General features: G+C 36.3%; 1 protein-coding gene across 2 annotated transcripts in view; it reads left to right on the forward strand.

The window, feature by feature from the left end:
• PMM2 (phosphomannomutase 2) overlaps window positions 1–19976 on the forward strand; it is a 31392-nt gene that overhangs the window by 9334 nt on the left and 2082 nt on the right. For both annotated transcript variants that reach the window (XM_001376810.5, XM_007498676.3), the window contains 4 exons: window positions 219–310; window positions 2335–2434; window positions 4618–4693; window positions 9274–9389. In XM_001376810.5, the coding sequence (XP_001376847.1) occupies window positions 219–310; window positions 2335–2434; window positions 4618–4693; window positions 9274–9389 (384 nt within the window). The remainder of the gene's footprint in view (window positions 1–218; window positions 311–2334; window positions 2435–4617; window positions 4694–9273; window positions 9390–19976) is intronic.

Raw genomic sequence — 19976 nt, forward strand, 5'->3', positions numbered from 1 at the left:
CTGAAGTAGAAAACACATCTGCTTCATAAACTCACTATTGTGATTAACCTGACTTTGTTTAATCATGGGGTGACTAAAGGAAGAAAAAATAAAGATGATGATACACATTAATCTCACACATTTGCCTCTAATCATATAACAACTTTGATTGATTAGAAAGCTATATGAAAAATTAATCATACTGAATCTAGTAACTCTGAAGTTTTTTATTTGTTTAGAATATTCAGGGTCATCTGGGTGAAGAACTAATCCAAGATTTAATCAACTATTGTCTGAGTTACATTGCCAAGATTAAGCTGCCAAAGAAAAGGTGGGTAAAAGATTAAGCTGCCAAAGAAAAGGTGGGTGTATGTCCTTATCCATAATCAAGATATGCATCCTCCATCTAGATATAGATCTGATACTTTAGACACTGTTATTAGTGGGCTCACTACTAATTTTAATCCGAAAACTGCCACATGTTTCAAGGATATGCTATACTGTTGGAATAAATTCAGACTATTGAAAGGTAGGGGGAAAGCCTGCAAATTACTCTGATCAGTGAGCAAAGGCCTTATCAGATGAAGTATATCTCAGAAAAGGTAGGGCTAAAGGATAAGGGAACAGACCTGGACTTGTGATTTCATAGGAACAGAAAACTTTCTCTGATAACACAGGCAGGTTGGTATCTCTCAGCAACTTCCTGTCTTAGAAAGTTGTCCAAACCACAAAGAGGTTAACTGACTTTTTCAGGGTCACAAAGTCAGTATGTCAGAGGTGGAACTTGAACCAAGTCTTCATAACTTTAAGGCTAGCTCTATCTGCCATACCACACCATCTCTCATCACAGAATGACATAGAGTAATTTAGTGACCTAGGCAGCAACACTGGGAAAAAACTTTTTATGGTCCCTGGAACCAAAGATTAAGATATGTCCAAAATGATTCTTGTAGGTCTGGTAAAAATCAGAGTGGTCAAAAAAATGAACTCTTTGAATTGGTAGTTTAAGATACTCTTTTTTTTTTTAAAGCCTTACTAAAAATTTATCTAAAATGTATTGACAGATACCTGTCTGCCATAGAAAGTAAACTGTGTAATACTTTTTTTTTTTAATTTAAGATCTTTCTTAGGATCTTTATAATTGTTATTATGAAGGTTCAAATGCACTTATAAGAAGCTACTGGTAACAATTAAAGGTTTAGTTTATTTACTACAAATTAGACCACTAAGAGAGTATAAGGGAATTCCTGCTAGGGATTACCACATTTCATCATAGACTAATAATTTATCAACTAGCAACTTTCATCTTTATTTTTTTTATACAAAAGAGATCCCTTTTTATGGAATACTTTTTTTTTCATATTTTAAATTATGTCTTTGACCTAAGAAAGATAATTTTAAAAAATAATTTGAAGTGAATGAGTGTTCAAAGGTATATAGAAATATAGCTTGTACTATACATTACTAGATGGAAGAAGCTCTATTTTGATTATTAGAAACTTGACACATAGGATTTTTAATAACACAAAAGAATTGTTTCTTATCTTTTTTTCAGGGTAAACTTGGGATATATTTTATGGAAAACTCAGTCTGGAGTCATAAAGAATTTATTTGTGAAACTAATTTTTGTAGGACTTTCAAAACTATAATTTAAGATTAATCTCTCCCTGAGTATTTTTGTCTCTCATTTAGCACAAAAGCTAAAAGGATGTTTTTAAGAATGTTTTTTGAGCTGTTTCTAGTAAAAACAATGTATCTAAAGTCTCATGGTTTTTTTTGTTTTTGTTTTTTTTGTTTTTTAACTTTTATCTTCCACCTTTGAGTCAGTACTAAGTATCAGTGCCAAGACAGAAGAGTGATAAGTGCTAGGCAACTGGGGTTAAGTGACTTGCCAAGAGTTACACAGCTAGGAGTGTCTGAGTTCAGATTTGAACCTAGGACCTCTTGTCTTTAATCTTGGCTCTCTGTCCACAGAGCCACCTGGCTGCCTCCATATCTAGTCTTTCTTACAAAATAACTATCTGAAACTAAGCACTGAAGTCTAGATATAACTAAAAGTGTACATCTTTTACTCAGATATTTCTTGCTATTTGTAATATCAGTAGTATTGCTGTTTATATAACACTTTTCACCAAATAAAACATTGCAATTTTACAAATATAGTACATGACCTTAAATCTCTAGTTGAGTTGTTTGACATTGACTCGTATTGTAGAGATGTGTCCTCATCTCATCTAAAATGAACACTGACTTTTTTCAAGTTACCCAATGTCTCAACCACTCTTTGTGAAGTTAGAAAATGTGCAAATAATTATTTCTTAGTGAACCTCTCCTCCAGTTTATTTCTCTCTTCAGGGGCACTTTCATTGAGTTCCGAAATGGGATGTTAAATGTGTCTCCTATCGGAAGAAGCTGCAGCCAGGAAGAACGACTTGAATTTTATGAACTAGATAAAGTAAGTCTTTCCTAAATGTCCTTGGCCAACTATTATATTTATGAAAGTGAGCTAAGATGCATTACTTTGTTTCCAAGAAAAAACAAGGGAAAAAATTTGACCTTTTAAAATTAAATTTCTATTTGACAAAATAAACAAAGGAGTCTTACCAAATTTATTTTATGACACAAATATGGTACTGATTTCCCAAACCAGGAAGACCAAAAACAGAGAAAGAAAACTACAGACTAATCTTCTTGATGAACATAAATGCAAAAATCTTAAATAAAATACTAGCAAAGAGACTATAACAAGTCATCACAAGGATTATTCACTATAACCAGGTGGGATTTATACAAGAAATGCATAGATGGTTTAACATTAGAAAACTATCCACATAAATTGACCATATCAATAACCAAACTAGCAGAAACCACATGATTATCTCAATAGATGCAGGAAAAGACTGACAAAATACAACACCTATTCCTATTAAAAACACTAGAAAATGTAGGAATATAAGGAACTTTCCTCAAAATAATAAGCAATTTATTTAAAACCATCGGCAAGTATCTGTCCCCATCTGCAATGGGGACAAGTTAGGAGCCTTCCCAATAAGATAAGAAGTGAAACAAGGATGCCCATTATCACCGCTATTACTTAATATTGTCCTAGAAACGCAAGCTGTAGCAATTAGAGAAGAAAAAAAAATCAAGGGGATTAAAGTAGGCAGTGATCACCCTTTGAAGATGATATACTTAGAGAACCCAAAAAAATCAACTAAAAAACTAATGGAAATAACCATTTTAGCAAAGTTGCAGGATACAAAATAAATCCACATAAATCATCAGCATTTCTACTTATTTCCAATAAAAATCAGCAGCAAAAGTTAGAAAAAGAAACTCCATTTAAAATAACTCTGGGTAACAAAATATTTGGGAATCTATCTGCCAAGACAAACTTAGAAATTACATGAACACTACAAAACTTCACAAAAATAAAACTAGATCTAAACAATTGGAAAAACATTAATTGTTCATGAGTAGGACAAGCTAATATAATAAAAATGACAATGCTAACTAAATTAATTTACTTATTCAGTGCTATACCTATCAAACTACCAAAAAACTTTTTTATAGAATTAGAAAAAATTATAACAAAATTCATTTGGAAAAACAAAAAATCAAGAATATCAAGGGAACTAATAAATGTGAAGGATGGAGGCCTACAGTTTAAGATCTCATAAAGCAGTGATCATCAAAACAATATGGTACTGGTTAAGAGATAGAAGGATGGATCAGTGGAATAGACTTGGAGTAAATGACCTCAGCAAGACCCAAAGACCCCAGCTTTTGGGACAAGAATCCATTATTTGACAAAAACTGCTGGGAAAATTGGAAAATAGTATGGGAGAGAATAGGTGTAGATCAACATCTGACACCCTACACCAAGATAAATTCGGAATGAGTAAATGACTTGAAATATAAAGAGAGAAATTATAAATAAATTAGGTGAACATAGAATAGTATACCTCTCAGATCTATGGGAAAGGAAAGAATTTAAGACTGAGCAAGAGATAGAGAACTTTATAAAATATAAAATGAATGACTGATTAAATCAAATTTAAAAGGTTTTGTACAAAAAAAAAACTGCAACCAAAATTAGAAGGAAAGCAACAAACTGGGAAAACATTTTTATAACAAAACTGACAAAGGTTGAATTTCCCAAATGTATAAGGAACTAAGTCAGATTTACAAAAAACAAGCCATTCCCTAATCAGTAAGTGGTCAAGGGACATGAATAGCCAATTCTCCCATAAAGAGATCAAAACTATCAATAAACACATGAAAAAGTGTTCTAAACCCTCCTGATTATAGAAATGCAAATTAAAACAACACTGAGGCACCACCTCATACCTAGGTGACTGGCCAATATGACAGCAAAGGAAAGTGATAAATGCTGGAGGGGATGTGGCAAAAATTGAGACAATACATTGCTGATGGAGTTGTAAATTGGTCCAACCATTCTGGAGGGCAATTTGGGACTATGCACAAAGGGTTTTAAAGGACTGCTTGCCCCTTAATCCAGTCATACCACTGTTGGGTTTGTACCTCTAAGAGATAATAAGGAAAAATGCTATCTAAAATACTAAATCTAAAAATCAAATTCAGTCAGTAACTGATATCTTTTTGTTTTCTCCACAGAAAGAAAATATAAGACAGAAATTTGTGACTGATCTGCAGAAAACTTTTGAAGGAAAGGGCCTTACATTTTCTATAGGTATTTTCTATTTTAAAGCTTATTTGGGCCTTTGATACCCTTTACCAGGTCTTGTCATTGAATTCAGTAAACGTTTATTAAGCCCTGGTTTTGGGAGTCAGGAAGATCTAGTTTGAATCTTGCCTCGGATACTTGCTAGCTATGTGACCTAGCTAGCAAGTCTCTCAACTTCTCTCTCAGCTTTAATTTCCTCTATGGAAAATGGAAATAATAATGGTACACATAGTTGTAAGGACCAAATAAATAACACAAGCACTTTGTAAATATTAAAGCACTATATATAATTATTAGCTATTACTATCATCACTCAGAGTAAAGCTACATTCCCTTCTTTGAGCCTTCCTTTTCTCCCAATTACCTAAAAAAACTAAACCTTTTCTTATTGTCCATTATCTTCCCTTGCCACCCTCAGCACATTCTAAGCTTTAATATTCTTGTAGTATTTGGTATTTATATTTTCTTCTATTCATCCTCTGTTAACTGGTCTTGTCTCCATTTTCCATATATTTCTTTTTAAAATCTGAGCTGATTTATGAGTTCACTGTGCATCCACATGTGTGTCTTTTTGGGAAAATCCCATTCATTTCTCAGTTCAGTGGTTTCCCTTTGTGTTTTCAGAATTTCACACTTGAGTATCTCCCAACCCTCCAGGGCTGACTGACTTATCCTGAAGCCTTTTTAGTCCTTGAGATCCTACCTACCTCTTCTTTGAATCCATTTAAATCTTCTTTCCCAAAATCTAGAAGGTATTTCAGACTGTTCTCCTTCATCATAATTTATAGGAAGGAACATCTCCTACCTGAGGGTTCCCCACTATTTACATTCCAACAGCCAGTTGTTCTTTACTATTAATGAGAATCTCATGCAGAATAGAATTTCCCTCTTGTTGCTTCTACTTTTTTTGAAGGATGAAATTATCCCTAAGGTCAATAAAGAAGATACAAATTTCTCTGCTTTTTGCCAGGCTTATATATTTCAGTTTTTCCTCAGAAAGCTACTCATAGATCTAGTTTATTGAATGAATGGTTGTCAAAGGTTGGAGCATTTAAGATTGACAGTTGCTTTATTGGACAGAAATAGTAACAAAAATAATATTTTTCTGGCACAGAGTACTTTAAATTCAAGTTTCTTCCATTAAAAAAGCAGAAGCCACTCTTTTCTCCTTTGAATTGATAGAATGTGTGTGTATGAGTTTAAAGTAGATGCCCCTGACATCTTTTTTTTTTTAACCTCTTTAGGCTTTGCCTGATTGACTATATTCAAAGCCTTCTTTTTTTTTTTAAAACCCTTACCTATCACTGCCCCATCAAATACTTCTAAGAGTACCACCTCAAATTTTTGCAATGCTTTATGGCTTGTTTTTGTTTGTTTGTTTGTTTGTTTGTTTTAAACAGTCATTCATTATCTCATTTGTTCCTCAAATAAACATGTGATATAGAATTCTAGATTGAAAATTGCAAGGGATCTTCGGAGCCATCCAGCCCAACCTCATAACTTTATAGATGAGGGAAAATGAAAGGTTAAGTCAGAGAAAGGTTAAGTTGAGCCCCAAATCATCAGTAAGTAGCAAAGATAGGATTTGGGCCTACGTTCACCATTGGCTCCAGAGCCAATGTGCTTTTCCCGTCAGTACTTTTCTTTCTTGTACCTGCTTATCTTCCTGGCAGGGCAAGAATTAATATCTCCATTTTACAGAAATTTTGCTTAAAACTTTAATGCCTCTTCATAGAGTGACTCTCACTTCCAAAATGCTCAGAGGTTATGCTAGTAGAACACAGGCTCTGGCAAGCTCCCCTTCTATGCTGGAAAAGTTGAAGGTATCCATCTTAAACTCTTCATTTATTTCCTCTTTTTGTTCTGATGACTAGTATATTCCAGTGACGAAATCACTTCTATTTCTCCTTCCTTTGACATTCATCCAAATACTTTGTCATGCCCTCTGGTTGCTAGATTTCTTCACCTGAATAGACTTTCTTTGTATATAATGCTACCATTCTTTACCCCCTTTTACCTATTCATTGTGTGTCTATTTAAATAAAATATATAAATCCAAAGCCATAACCCAATTATGGATATCACTCACCAAGCCTTAGTGATGCTTATTAGGTCAATTTTGTCTCTGGATTGGGACCTCTAGTTCCTTGTTTGTTGCCTATACTTAGGACTTGGGGTACAAATGCTTGAGGCAGTGAGTTGCAGCAATGAGTCCTTTCTTGGATTTTGTTTCCTATAAATTTGTGAGTAGCCTGGGTGCTATTTTTCTCTTTGTTGCTACTCTATAGATTTGCAAGATACAATGCATCCTTTTCAGCTTTTGTTAGATATATTCCATCTCTGGCCACGAATCTATCAGTCTTATATTGGTACTCATTGATCTTGAAATCTAGATCTCATTCTCAGACATCCCTTTTTTACCAAGCAGTTATTTCTCAAATTACTTGTTTTCTTCTGCATCCCATTTCTTCAAAAAACAAAAATGAGGAAAACACAACCCATACTCTTGTGATCTTCAGTTTCTTGCCCAACATTTCATAATTGTTGGTAATATATTTTAGTTTGCTTTCTGGAAGTGTCACTTGCGCTAATGTGAGTCACTAGAAAAGATAGATATCTATTTTTGATGTCTCTCTATGTCTTGGATTCATGCCCAGGAAGGCGACAGGCTTCCTGTTGTTGTTATCAGGAGCTCAGTACCCCTGATCAGGAAATCACCAACTACTACTATTCTTCTCTTCTTCCTCTACCTCTTATTGGATGATCTCTCACTCAATAGATTTTGTGACTGTTCTTTCTTTGTAGGACAAGCAGCTTCTACTTCAGAGTATCTAGTTCATTCCTCTTTAGAAAGAGCTACAGACTGTTTTTAAAGACTAATTATACAGGTGCCTTTTCTTTCCCTTCCTCTTCCATCCTCCATTATCCTTAAAAGGGTCAGTTCCCCTCACCCCACCTCAGAATGTTTTTATTCCCATTGAACCCTTCTATCGCCTTCAAAAACATTTCATCTTCTATAACAACATGGAGTGTGAAGAGGCATTCTCCTTGCCCCATCACCTTTTTCAGGAGGGAAGTCAGTCTACACTTGGAACACAGGTAAGACATTATGACAGAAACATAAATGTCTTAATACTCAGTGCAGGTCACTGCACAATTTCTCCTACTCTCCATAATGGTTGTCTTGAAATTAAGTCCTTACACCTCAACCCTATGTACCTTTTAAAAACAATCCACTTTGTTCCCCGTGCCTTTTATCCTATCTTTGACTTGCCTTGTTTTGCTAACTATATACTTTCTTCTTAGTCTTTATGAGTCTGTCTCTTCACATTCCACTGCCTAATTCTCCTGTTAGCCTCCTAAATCCATTTATATCTTCTTTAAGTATCCTTGGTCTTACTTTCTTACAATTAAGTTGAATCTGGACCAGAATCTGGGTTTAGAAATTCTTCAAATTCTCTTCCATTTCTTTTCCCCAAATTTAACCTCTGACTTACATCTCACTAGTCCAACCCATTCCTTCTCCTTATTCCACCCAAGACCTTTGTCTTCTTGCTCCTCTCCCAGAAGCAGGAAACCAAACTTCTCATTCTTGGAGTTGCTTTAAGCAAAGCTTATGTGTTTTGCTTCCCTATCTTTGGTCAGAATACCAGGACCTGAATGAATTCTGTGGGAAAATTGGAGGAAAGTCAGAAAAACATTTGGTTTTAAATGGAATAAAATTACCAACTTCTTTAAATATGCTTTTTATCTCCTGTCATGCTGGTTAGTCATTACATCTCTCTCTCTCTCTCTCTCTCTCTCTCTCTCTCTCTCTCTCTCTCTCTCTCTCTCTCTCTCTCTCTCTCTCTCTCTCTCTCTCTCTCTCTCCCTCCCTCTCTCCCCCTCCCTCTCTCCCTCTCTCTCTCCCTCTCTCTCTCTCTCTCTCTCTCTCTCTCTCCCTCTCTCTCTCTCTCTCTCTCCCTCTCTCCCTCTCTCCCTCTCTCTCTCCCTCTCTCTCTCTCTCTCTCTCTCTCTCTCTCTCTCTCTCTCTCTCTCTCAAGTGTTCTGGTTTAACAATGCTAGAAATAGGGATCACAACTGAATAGCTTGATGCCTGAGTATTCTCACACCAGTAAGATGAACATTTTTATAATATATTTTTGTGTCTCCTGGTTTAAAAAAAAAACTTACAGCTCTTAAACCAGCAACCATTTAGCTCATTTTCATTTTTTTATGACAATGTAAACTGGATATAAACTTCCCCAAAAGCCATCTACAATTTGAGGTATACTCAGTTCAATGTCATTCTTATCACATTTGTTTTAGATATACATCATTTACTAGCTACTTGCTTAACAGCATTTAAATGCAAATACATTTAATTCCCTGAGTTAGCCCTACCTTGTTGAGACTCAGGTAAATGCCAAACAAGTGAAAGATTTGTCAAAATTGGGATCTGAAATCAAAATATTGTCACATTCATCAGAGTGTAAGTATACAAAGTAAAATATTGGAAAATCAAATCCTGCTTTTGAAATATTCTAGAAGAGTTGGTTAAAGATCACCTATCAATAATCCTTTTTTACCATTTGTCTTTGATGCAGGAGGCCAAATAAGCCTGGATGTATTTCCTAATGGATGGGATAAGAGGTACTGTCTGAAACTTGTTGAAAATGATAGCTATAAGACAATCTATTTCTTTGGAGACAAAACCATGCCAGTAAGTATTAAAGTATTTTTATATTTCCTTTATTCTTAGCATTCTACTCTAAATAGGGTAGAAAATGAATAAATGGACTTTCTCCACATCAGGGGAATGCTAAATATTTACTTGATCATTCCCTCTGAGTTTCTGGCCATGTTTAGGGATGGTGTCAGTCACATACATTCCTAAGCATTTTCCTAGAAACTCCTAATTCTGACCACAAGAGAATGGAGAAAGAAGGGAAGCACAGCTGAGGCTTCCTCTTTTAGCTAAGGAATTTAAATTCCACTATAGGGGTAAGAATCAAAGCTGACTTAGATCTATTTCAGTTTTAGTCTTTAAATCTTAACATTATTTCAGTTTGCACTGTTGAAATGCTCTGTGTATATGTGGGTGTGTGTGTACACTATATAGAAATGTTAACTTTTCTAAAATTGGATATGACTTATAATCTTCTTAGAGATTATGTAGTCCAACTCCTTCGATTTACAAGCAAAGCAGTAGAGATCCAAAGAGGATCAGAATCTTGCCTAAAATTGTACAGGGAGGAAAATAGCCAGTTGAGATTTGAATTCAAGGCCTATGTGACTCCAAATGCACTAGGATTTTTTACTATACTTTGCTTCTATTTGCATAGGCTATTTTGTGAAATCCTCCTTAAAAGTTAAACAAGACCTGAATCATATATTGGCAGGAAAATGAAGGGTTTCATTTAGGACATTTAGAGAAGTAAGCATCTATTTTCTTTTTGTTTTTATGCATATGTAAGGCACTCAAACCAAAGGTTACATAGAAGGTAGCTGAAAATAGCCAGAGTTATGGAGATCAAGGAGGAGAGAGCCCAGTCCACCTTACTCCACACCAAAATGTCAATTCCCACCACCCTAAGGACTATACATATCTAGTGTAAAACATTACTCTAAGGTATCAAGACCAAATATTATCAAAAGTATATATCTGGCTAGGCGGGCAGCCCTGTACCATGACCTCTACTCATGGCATAGAGAATTGGCATTTAGCATACCATTTTGAAATTTGACTCTTCCTTTGGCATATCCTTTGCTAAGCAGGCAAGCCTGCTATATGGTCAAGATCTTAATAAGACTATTTAATTTGTGATGTGTATAAATAAAGTTATTTTCATAATCTATTATCCTTCTGACTTATAAAAGCAATTGATTTTTGTATCTTGGCATTAAGGCACATAGTAACAGTGAAACATGAGAAGGGAAAAGGTATTAATGGAATGTGATTTGGCCGCATACATTATCTTTAAGTTCGTTTGTAGCCATTCAGTTTTGTCTATCTTAGAAGTGAGGAAATTAATGAAGGGTTTTGCCTTTGGAAATATAAGTCACTGAAAAAAATCAAACAGGCACTGGCCCTACTCAGCCAGTTGATAAAGTAAAAATCTCACCCTTTGAACTGTGCCAATTTAGATTTTGTGGTAATAGAACTGGAAAGGATGTGAATTATTATCTAGTCCAACACCCTTATTTGATAAATGAGGAAAGTGGGGCCCTTAGGGATAAAATAACTTATCCAAAGTCACATAGCTAGTTAGTGACAGAATTAAGACTTCAGGACCCTTTTCTTTTTTTAACCATACTGCCTCATATGCCATGTGTTGGGAATTGTAGAGTATGAATGATAGATTTGGAGGCGGAGTAGGGAAGAGTGTGTGGTTTTAACTCTACCTAAGAGGATAAGCTCTGAGAAGCCCTTCCTCATCAGCCCAGCCAACTGGAATCTCTCTCTACACTGAACTCCTACAGCATATGGTATCTATGCTACAAACTTGGCTTCTTGTGACTTAAATTGTTTGTTATCTTTTTATCTAAGGGCCTTGTCTTCCTGAATAGATTATAAGCTCTTCATAGACAGAGACCACATCTTATACTTCTTGATCCCTAGCATCAAACACAGTACTTTATAAAGTGCTTGATTGCTTAAAGTGATTTGCCCAGTCATATAGTTGGTAACAGAAACCTTTTACATCTCTTGACTCTAGTTCAAGAAATAATATCTGATAGCATATTATAGAGTACCTTCCAGCAAGATTAAATGAAGTTTTTGTTCTTCTCATCCTCATGAATAATGTATTTTCAGATAGATAAAATTGTGTATTTTATATTCTTTATGACAGTGAGTGAAAAAATTCATATATGACTGCTGTATCTGGTTATTGAAATTATTTTCAGGATAATATTCATTTAATAGGTTCCATTTAAAAAATCCATTGCAAACTGTCACTATCTAATTTCATGCTATTTTTTTTTTCAAAAACAACTAGGAAGTATAATTATATTCTATTCAGATGCTAAATAACTCTAAGAAGCTTACTCATACCTGCCTACAAAATGTCATTTTCTTTCATATTGAAAAAAGGAGGAACTTGTTAAGACTACAAAAGCTAACTTTGGTGGAAAGGTGGCTTTCAGATAGTCATCTGAAAAGGTCTCATTTGTTTATTCCACTTCACAGAACAGAATTTAAATCTTGATACCAACAAAAATCAACTTCAGGTGTTTTTTTTTCTATTATTCAGGGAAGCCCTCACCTTTCCCATTTTGGGATCATTGCCACTCTCCATTTATTCCTTCCTACCTACCTACCTACCTACCTACCAACCTACCAACCTACCACCCATTCTTCCCTTGTAATAATCTCTTTATCCTTCATTCAGGCAACAATCAGAATCTGTCTTTGGGTCCTTTATATCACTCCTTACAGTGACTGCATATTGCTTGTATTTCACTTTCTTCCCACCCCCCACCCCCCCCATTTAACAACAAATGACTTAAATTCCTACTTCACTAAAAAGAGAAGAGGCTATCCAGAGTGAGTGTTCTCAGCTCCTGCTCCCTTTCTGTAAACTCTCTTCAACAGCAGCAACTTCTCCTTCCTACTAGACATAGAAGAGTGATTCCATCTAATCACCAGAATTTATCCTTCAGCTATTGATACCATTCCTCCCTGCCTCTCCAGCACCTTGTTTCAAGTCATTCCCTCATTTTCATGGCATCTTTCCATCTAGCCAATAAACATATTGAGGTTTCCTCATTCCTTAAAAAAAAATTTTAAGCCATTCTTTAGCATTTCTGTTCTATCTTACCTTCAGTTACATATTTATTCATAACTTTGCCAACATCTGATGCCTCCATTTCTTCACTACTTACTTGTACCTTGACCACTTGCAATCAGTCTTCTAGTACTGCTGAAACTCCCTTTATATATGTAGCTATTTGATTGTTGTCTCCATTAGAATGTAAGTTCCTTGAGGACAGGGACTGTGTTTTTTCCTTATTTTGTATCTTTAGCACCCTAGCATGGGGCCTGGCCCATAAAATTTGCACTCAGTAAATGCATATTTACTCAATGCTTTCTCTAAGGAACCTCCTAATAATAACCAGATTCTGGTGGTTGTTTTTTTCCAATCCCTTTACATTATTGACCACCTCCTCTTACTGGATACTCTCCTTTATCTCTCTCTAGTCTCTTGGGAATTGATGCTGCAGATCATCCAAAAGTCAGTGGTAGGTGGGAGTAAGTTGTATAAAACTGATGAAGAAATGAGCAGGAGAAACAGGATGAAAGCATATTATCCAAAAAACAGATGGCCAGGATAGGAGGTGATTTGGTTATGCTACAAGAGTTCAGGCTAACCAACTGATAGCCCCCCTATGTCTGCTGGCACAAATGCAATGTCAACAAGTGTTGAGTTAGGGATACAGGCATACTTGGTAGACTTCCTGTGAGAAGTTTAGACAAAAACATGAATGAGAGTCAAACAGGATGAGAAAGAATGGATGGATGGTGATCTTTAATGAAGGATTCTTTGTATGGAGATCAGACTTACAAAAGCTTAGAATTTAGAAGAGCACTTTTGGAATGATAAAAATCACCTCTGGGCTCTTAAAAAATCTTTTCAAGGAAGTCTGAACTGGTACCTCTTGTTAATCTTGATACATTTCTCAATAGCAAGTAAAGATATTTACTTGTTTATTGTCCTCAGAACAATACTCTGAGTGGTAGGTTCACTAAACGTTTGTTTTTGATGATACTCTTAATAAGGAGCATTTTTAAATGTAAAAACTGATCCCCAAATCTCTCCCCTACACTTTCTGCTCCTGCCTCAGTTTATTTATAGCTTTAGATTTACTTGAGACTTCTCTGAGCCTCAGTTTCTTCATCTGCAAAATGAAGTGTTGGGCTTGATGACATATAAGGACCTTTCTAGCTCTAATTCTAAGATTTTATAGTCCCATAATTATATATGAGATAAGGAAGAAAGAATAAAAAATAAACCTAAAGTTACAAATAGGAAAAACTAGGTGAATGGTAGTACAACAAAATAAAATGGTGAAATCAGGAGGAACAAGTTCAGGGGAGAAAACGAGCTCTGTTTTGTTTATATTCTATCTAGGACACTAGAGGGCATCTAGATGGAAATGTCCTAAAGGCAGTAGGAGAAGCAAGTAGAGATTAGAAGATAAAACAGACTAGAGACTAGATACCGGAGTTACCTGTCTCTAGGTGGTGGTTAAAGCCATGTGTACCAATGACATTGCCCCATCACCTCTAGAATGTGTAGAAAACCATGGGTTTGATAGTAATTGTTTGTGTCAATGGACACTTTTCTGTGGACTCCCTTCTTACAGTATTTTTAAACGCATAGGGGGCATGATAGTAATTGTTTGTGTCAATGGACACTTTTCTGTGGACTCCCTTCTTACAGTATTTTTAAACGCATAGGGGGCAGATCAGTGGCTCAGTGCCTTAAGATTCAGGCCTATAGATGGGATGTCTTGGGTTCAAATCTAGCCTCAGACATTTCCTAGCTATACAACCCTGAGCAAGTCATTTAACCCCCATTGCCTAGCTCTTACCACTCTTCTGCCTTGTAACCAATACACAGTTTTTATTTTAAGACAGAAGGTAAGGGTTTTTTAAAAATGCATAAAATAAGGATTTACAAAGGAAACCAGTTATGTTGGAGTAAAGATGTAAAGTTCATGAACCCCCTGAAATCTAGCCCAGGTTAAGAAGGTTATTGTCTAGACAATAGTTATTCTTTATCCACTTGGGGTTTTTTCCTGTGTGGATAGTTAAATTGAAATCTTATACATGATTTTTGATCCCATTTAGGAAACTCTTTAAGGACTTAATCTAATCAGCATATTATCATCTGCAAGCAAGAGTCCTTGCCATCTATAGGAATTCTTCCTCTTCACTTTGTACACTGACCTGAACAGCCTCCACAGCATTTATAAGCAGTCTAAAAATGGCAGGATTCTTAGCACACTGTAACCATACCTTTTCATCACTCTTTCAGTATCACTGTAGAAACAGAAAGGAATTGACTGGATAAGGCTAGGGGCCTTTTTTTGTTTTTTCCTGAGTTGCCATTAATTTCCAAGAAGGCAAGTAAAGTTGTCGATTTAATATTATGATCAGATTCGTTTTTAGTTCAAAGATATTTAAGCTGTTTCCTCCTCTCAAAAGATATTGTGCACAAATACAAAGTAAGATCATAGGACACAGAACAGGAAGGGAATTCAATTCCACAGTCTTCAGGAAGCCCCTACTAGGTGCTGGGCATATAAGGATCTTACATTTTACTTGAGCAGTATATCTTATAGCTGAGGAAAAGGCCACAAGAGACAAAGTAATCTGTACAAGGTGAGATATGTTATAACAAGTTGGAGCATGGTACTGTGGTAATACTTTACATTGGCATGGTAATTAACATTTATCTCATCTGATCCTCATGTTATATGATATAGGCAGGGAACAGCATCACCCACATTTTAGAGATGAGGGCACTAAGGCAGACAGGACTCCTAACCCATCTTCTTGTTCCAAGTCCAATAACCTTATGGTAGGTACAGAATTAGATTATTCAGAGGTTACTGTGGACAAACTTTACCAGTAGTCATATTTATTATTTGAAAATAGGTCTTTTGAGACAAAAATCACATTGTGGCTGATTGAAGTTAGATGAGCAAGTCAGAAAACTGCTGCCCAGCACTTGGTTTATGTATTTGCTTTCTCCAATGATTCCCAAAAACAACTGTGAATCCCTGTTCCCTGTCCTTTGGCAGCTGTAAGATGAATAGGCACTGAACAGCTTCCACACTGTTCTGTCTGCTCCAGCTCTTCCAATTCCATGAGAAGCAGATTTTTTTCCAGGTTCAATATGGTCTTTTGTAATGAGTCTGCCAATTCTTAGTTATCACCAAACATCTATGTACTTCTAATCCATCTGTGGCACTTATAGATACAAATATTCTTCAATACCTGAGCTAAATGAGAGCTGATATGATATAATAGTTGAAATAGGAATCAAAAGATCTGTGACTTCTTCCTAGTTCAACCACTAAACAACATGTCTGACCTTGATACTCCTGTTGAACAAATTACCTCAAGCAAATCATTTCCTCTTCTGGGATCCAGGTTCTTCCCCTATACAATGAGGATATTGGGGGCAGCTAGGTGACTCAGTGAATAGAGAATCAGGTCTGGATAAAGGACCTGGGTTCAGATGTGGCCTCAGATACATCCTTGCTGTGTGTCCTTAGGCAAGTCACTTAATCCCCATTGCCTAGCCCTTACCACTCTTCTACTTTGGAACCTATACACAATATTGATTCCAAGACGGAAGTTAAGGGTTTAATTAAATAAATAAATACATGAAATAAAAGTGTTGAGGTAGATAATGGCTTAAGTTCTCATAGCTTTTGACATTTTATATGATCATCTTTCCCATGAATATGTAGTTTATCTTTCATTATAATCGTATCATAGATACAGCTAGATATTCTAGAAAATAGAGTACCAGGCCTGGAATCAGGAGGACCTGGGTTCCAATTTGACCCCAAACACTTTCTGGATGTGTGACCCTAGGCAAGTCACTTAATCCTATTTGCCTAGCTCTTGCCTTTCTTGTTACTAAGAGGGTATGGGTTTAAAAAAAAAAATCAGTATCATAATTAAACTCCACTATTCATATTATCAAGAACATAAGCAAATATTGGAGAAAAAACAAAATCTAAGAACCCACCTCTCTTCAATACTCCCAATCCCATTCAAATGGCAAATGTTTAGTTCTCCCTATCAAGGCCAGTTACTTTAGTCACTGTTGAACCTTTTAGGGAAGGAGTGCCACCCATGCCCCCTGAGTGCCAGGCACACCCTACCTCACCTTTACCTCATTCAGGGGAGGGAGGGCTCCTGTTGGGCTACTGAACAGAGGGGCAGGTGAAGTGAGGAATGTCCTCAGTGAATGGAGAGAGACCTGGAAGGCAGTGGCCCAAGCACTCTATTCCCCTTCAGCTCTGCTACCTGTGAGCCACCCACCTTACCCCCTTGTGCATTCCCATTGGGCTGCTGGGCAGAGGGGTATGGAAAAATGTTGTCTGGAGAGGGGGAGGGGAGCAGCTCTTGTTCCCCCCCAATCCCTCTGCCTTTCTAATAACGAACTGGGAGGTGGGGGCAGGAGGAGGGAAGACAGCCACATGCTCAGTTTTCTCTGTATGCCATTTTTGGCACCTGTGCCATAGGTTTTCTATCACTGCTCTAGGCTTTTAAAGAAGAAGCAGCAGCAAATTTCAGATAGATTGCTAGCCCAAATATATCAGATTCACTGCAGGGCAATATAATCTCTTCTATTCATCCTCTCCTTATTCTTTTTTTCTTTAGATCTTCTAAGAGACAAGTATTTCTAAGTTAAATCTGTCCTTCCCACTACCCCCTCATTGAGCAAATTTTAAAACAAGCAAAAAATAAAAATAAAGTCCTTGTGTGTGTGTGTGTGTGTGTGTGTGTGTGTGTGTGTGTGTGTGTGTGTGTGTGTGTAATCCCAGCAAAAAAATTCCCATATAAGTCTTGGCAAAAATTGTATGCCAGGGGCAGCTGGATAACTCAGTGGATTGAGAGCCAGGCCTAGAGATGGGAGGTCCTGGGTTTGAATCTGACCTCAGACACTTGCTAGTTGTGTGACCCTGGAAAAATCACTTAACCCCTATGCCTAGCCCCTTACTGTTCTGCCTTGAACCAATACACAGTTTTGATTTGAAGGCAGGAGATAAGGATTTAAAAAATAAAATAAAATTGTATACCTCCTTCTGTATCTTGAGTTCATCTCGTCTCCATCTGGAGATGATGTTTCATCTTTATTCTTTTGGACTCAAGGCTTATCATTTCTCTGATCAATGTTCTAAAGTCTTTATATGGTTATCATTGAGTAAATTATTAGTTTTACTAATTTTGTTTTGCATCAGTTTATAAAAGTTTCCCAAGTGCCCTCTAAAATGGCCATTTCATCATGTCTTAGGACACTAATCTATTCAGTTACATTCATATACTGCCATTTGTTTAGTCTTTTTCCCCAGTAGCCTCTCAGTTTTCTTTGAAGGTGTGTTTCTACACTTGTGACTTTTCTTTTACCAAAAGTTGTCTTCACCCCACTTCTGCCAGCATTGGAAAGCAGCAGCTAATGGGAAGGCAGAGATCTTTTCTTTATAGCTCCAGGCTTCATTCTTCTAGATATTGACCGTCTTCTTCCCTGTGCTTGATCCCTCTCAAACCCCACCCCATTCTGGCATACAAGAGGACTACTGCCACAGGAAGGAAAACCCATAGCTTTTGTGAAAACACTAGGATGAAAAAAGTTCAAGGCATCTCCTTGAGTTAGCCAGGAACCATTGAGGTTCAGCTATTTTGTAATGCAAATGCTGCATTCAAACCCCAATAATATGACTGAGACATAGGCAAATACCAGCACTATCTCTACTAGATGCTTTTAGGGGTGTTTTGGCCTTGCTTTGGCTTTCCTTGACCAGTATTTATTAAGTGCCCACTTGTGCACAGCATGCCAATGAGTGAGAAAACAGGAATTCACAACCCCTCTCTCTCTCTCCTCCATTTCCCCTATACCTTTCCCCTTCTCCCTTTTCCCCCTCTCCCTTAACATAGAATGAACAGCTATAAAACTGTCCTATTAAAATGCTGTGTCTTTCTAGGTGCATAATACACAAATGGTGTTTTTGTTGTGCGAAAATATGATCCGAGCTCTTATTTTCTCTTAGACTTCTTGCTAACTAATCTGTGCAAATGCCCAAGTCCTAAAATGGCCTTCACTGTCTATGGCATTTTAACTGGCAAATATAAGTCCTAACTATATCTTTACCCAAAGGACAACTGTACGATTATATATGTACAGTCTTTCAGCTTAGAATTAGAGGGACAGATAGGTGTTCTCGGTGAATAGAGAGGTCATCTTGGGTTCAAATGTAGCCTCAGACACTTCCTAGCTTTGTGACCCCAAGCAAGTCACTTAACCTGAGTTCCGTAGCCCTTGCCACTCTTCTGCCTTCGAACTGATACTTATAAGTTCTAAGACAGGTTATGGGTTAAGAAAATAAAAGTTATGTTGGAAAAGAACTTCTGAAAGAGGCGCAAATAGGCTAGATTTTGTTCCTGCCACGTGAAAGTTTTATGCTTTCATATATAGTTCAATTTTTTTATTCAGATGCTGAAATGTTCGTGTTTAAGTTGTTTTGGCAAAATAATAGATTTTAATCCATGTTACGAATTCTTTCATAAGTTTCTGTGGATTATTTATAAAGCAACTTGCCTTTGATAGATTTTAATTTCTACAGGCAGCAGATTAGTTCTTTTAGATACTTCTTAGCCATCAACCCATTCCTACATTTACTGGGAAAAGGGGCAGCATAATTTCCTTCATATTTAACTTTTCAAAAGGCTGCTGGCCAGACATGGGATCTGAAATCAGTAAACACTTCCCAGGGCTTAGAAGAGTATAATCATTGATGTAATTCAATTCCTACACCTTTTTTCATTATACAAGCCAGACTAAACCACTGGTAGCCATTTTTTAAAATCGAATTAGATATGGAAAAGCTCCAATGAGGCTTCACTAGATAATGTAATTTATTCACCTTGAGCCCTAGTGATGTCATTCATCAAAGATTAGTCCCCTCCAAGAACTTCCATTTTAGCTATAATTTTGTGAGGCAAATGATATGGTGTTGGGGAAGTGGACTGTTATTACAAATGAAAATAAAATTTTAACTTCAAGTGTCAGTACTTTGAAAATACCAAATGTGCCCATATATTCACATTTTTCTTTGTTTTTATTGCATCTCCTACAGTTTTCTTCTGACTGCAGTTATTTATAATGTTGCAAATGTCATTTGTGTTAAAAGTTAGCTGACATTTTTCAAAATTTTGAGTGTGACATCATCTAGTTTTCCAAGAAAGAACTTTGGTATAATTTTTTAAAATACCTTGAATGGATTATAAATGGAAGCAAATCACTTTCCTTTCTGGGCCCTTTTATGCAGAATAGGGGGCAGAAGGTAGATATGGGCCCCTTGCCCTTGCAGCCCTAAGCTTCTCTGTTTAATAACCATCAGTTTTGTAGTTAGAAGAAAAAGAACTAAACCAGTCCTCATGCAAACATTTTTTCCTTTATAAAGATAATTACATGTTTTAAGTTTATTCGTGTTTCACAGAAAAGGTCTTATCTTTTTTTTTTAGCTCAGGTAATAACTATACAAATTGTTTGATTTCTTAAGT

This window comes from Monodelphis domestica, chromosome 7 (assembly GCF_027887165.1).
Source record: "Monodelphis domestica isolate mMonDom1 chromosome 7, mMonDom1.pri, whole genome shotgun sequence".
NCBI lineage: Eukaryota > Metazoa > Chordata > Mammalia > Didelphimorphia > Didelphidae > Monodelphis > Monodelphis domestica.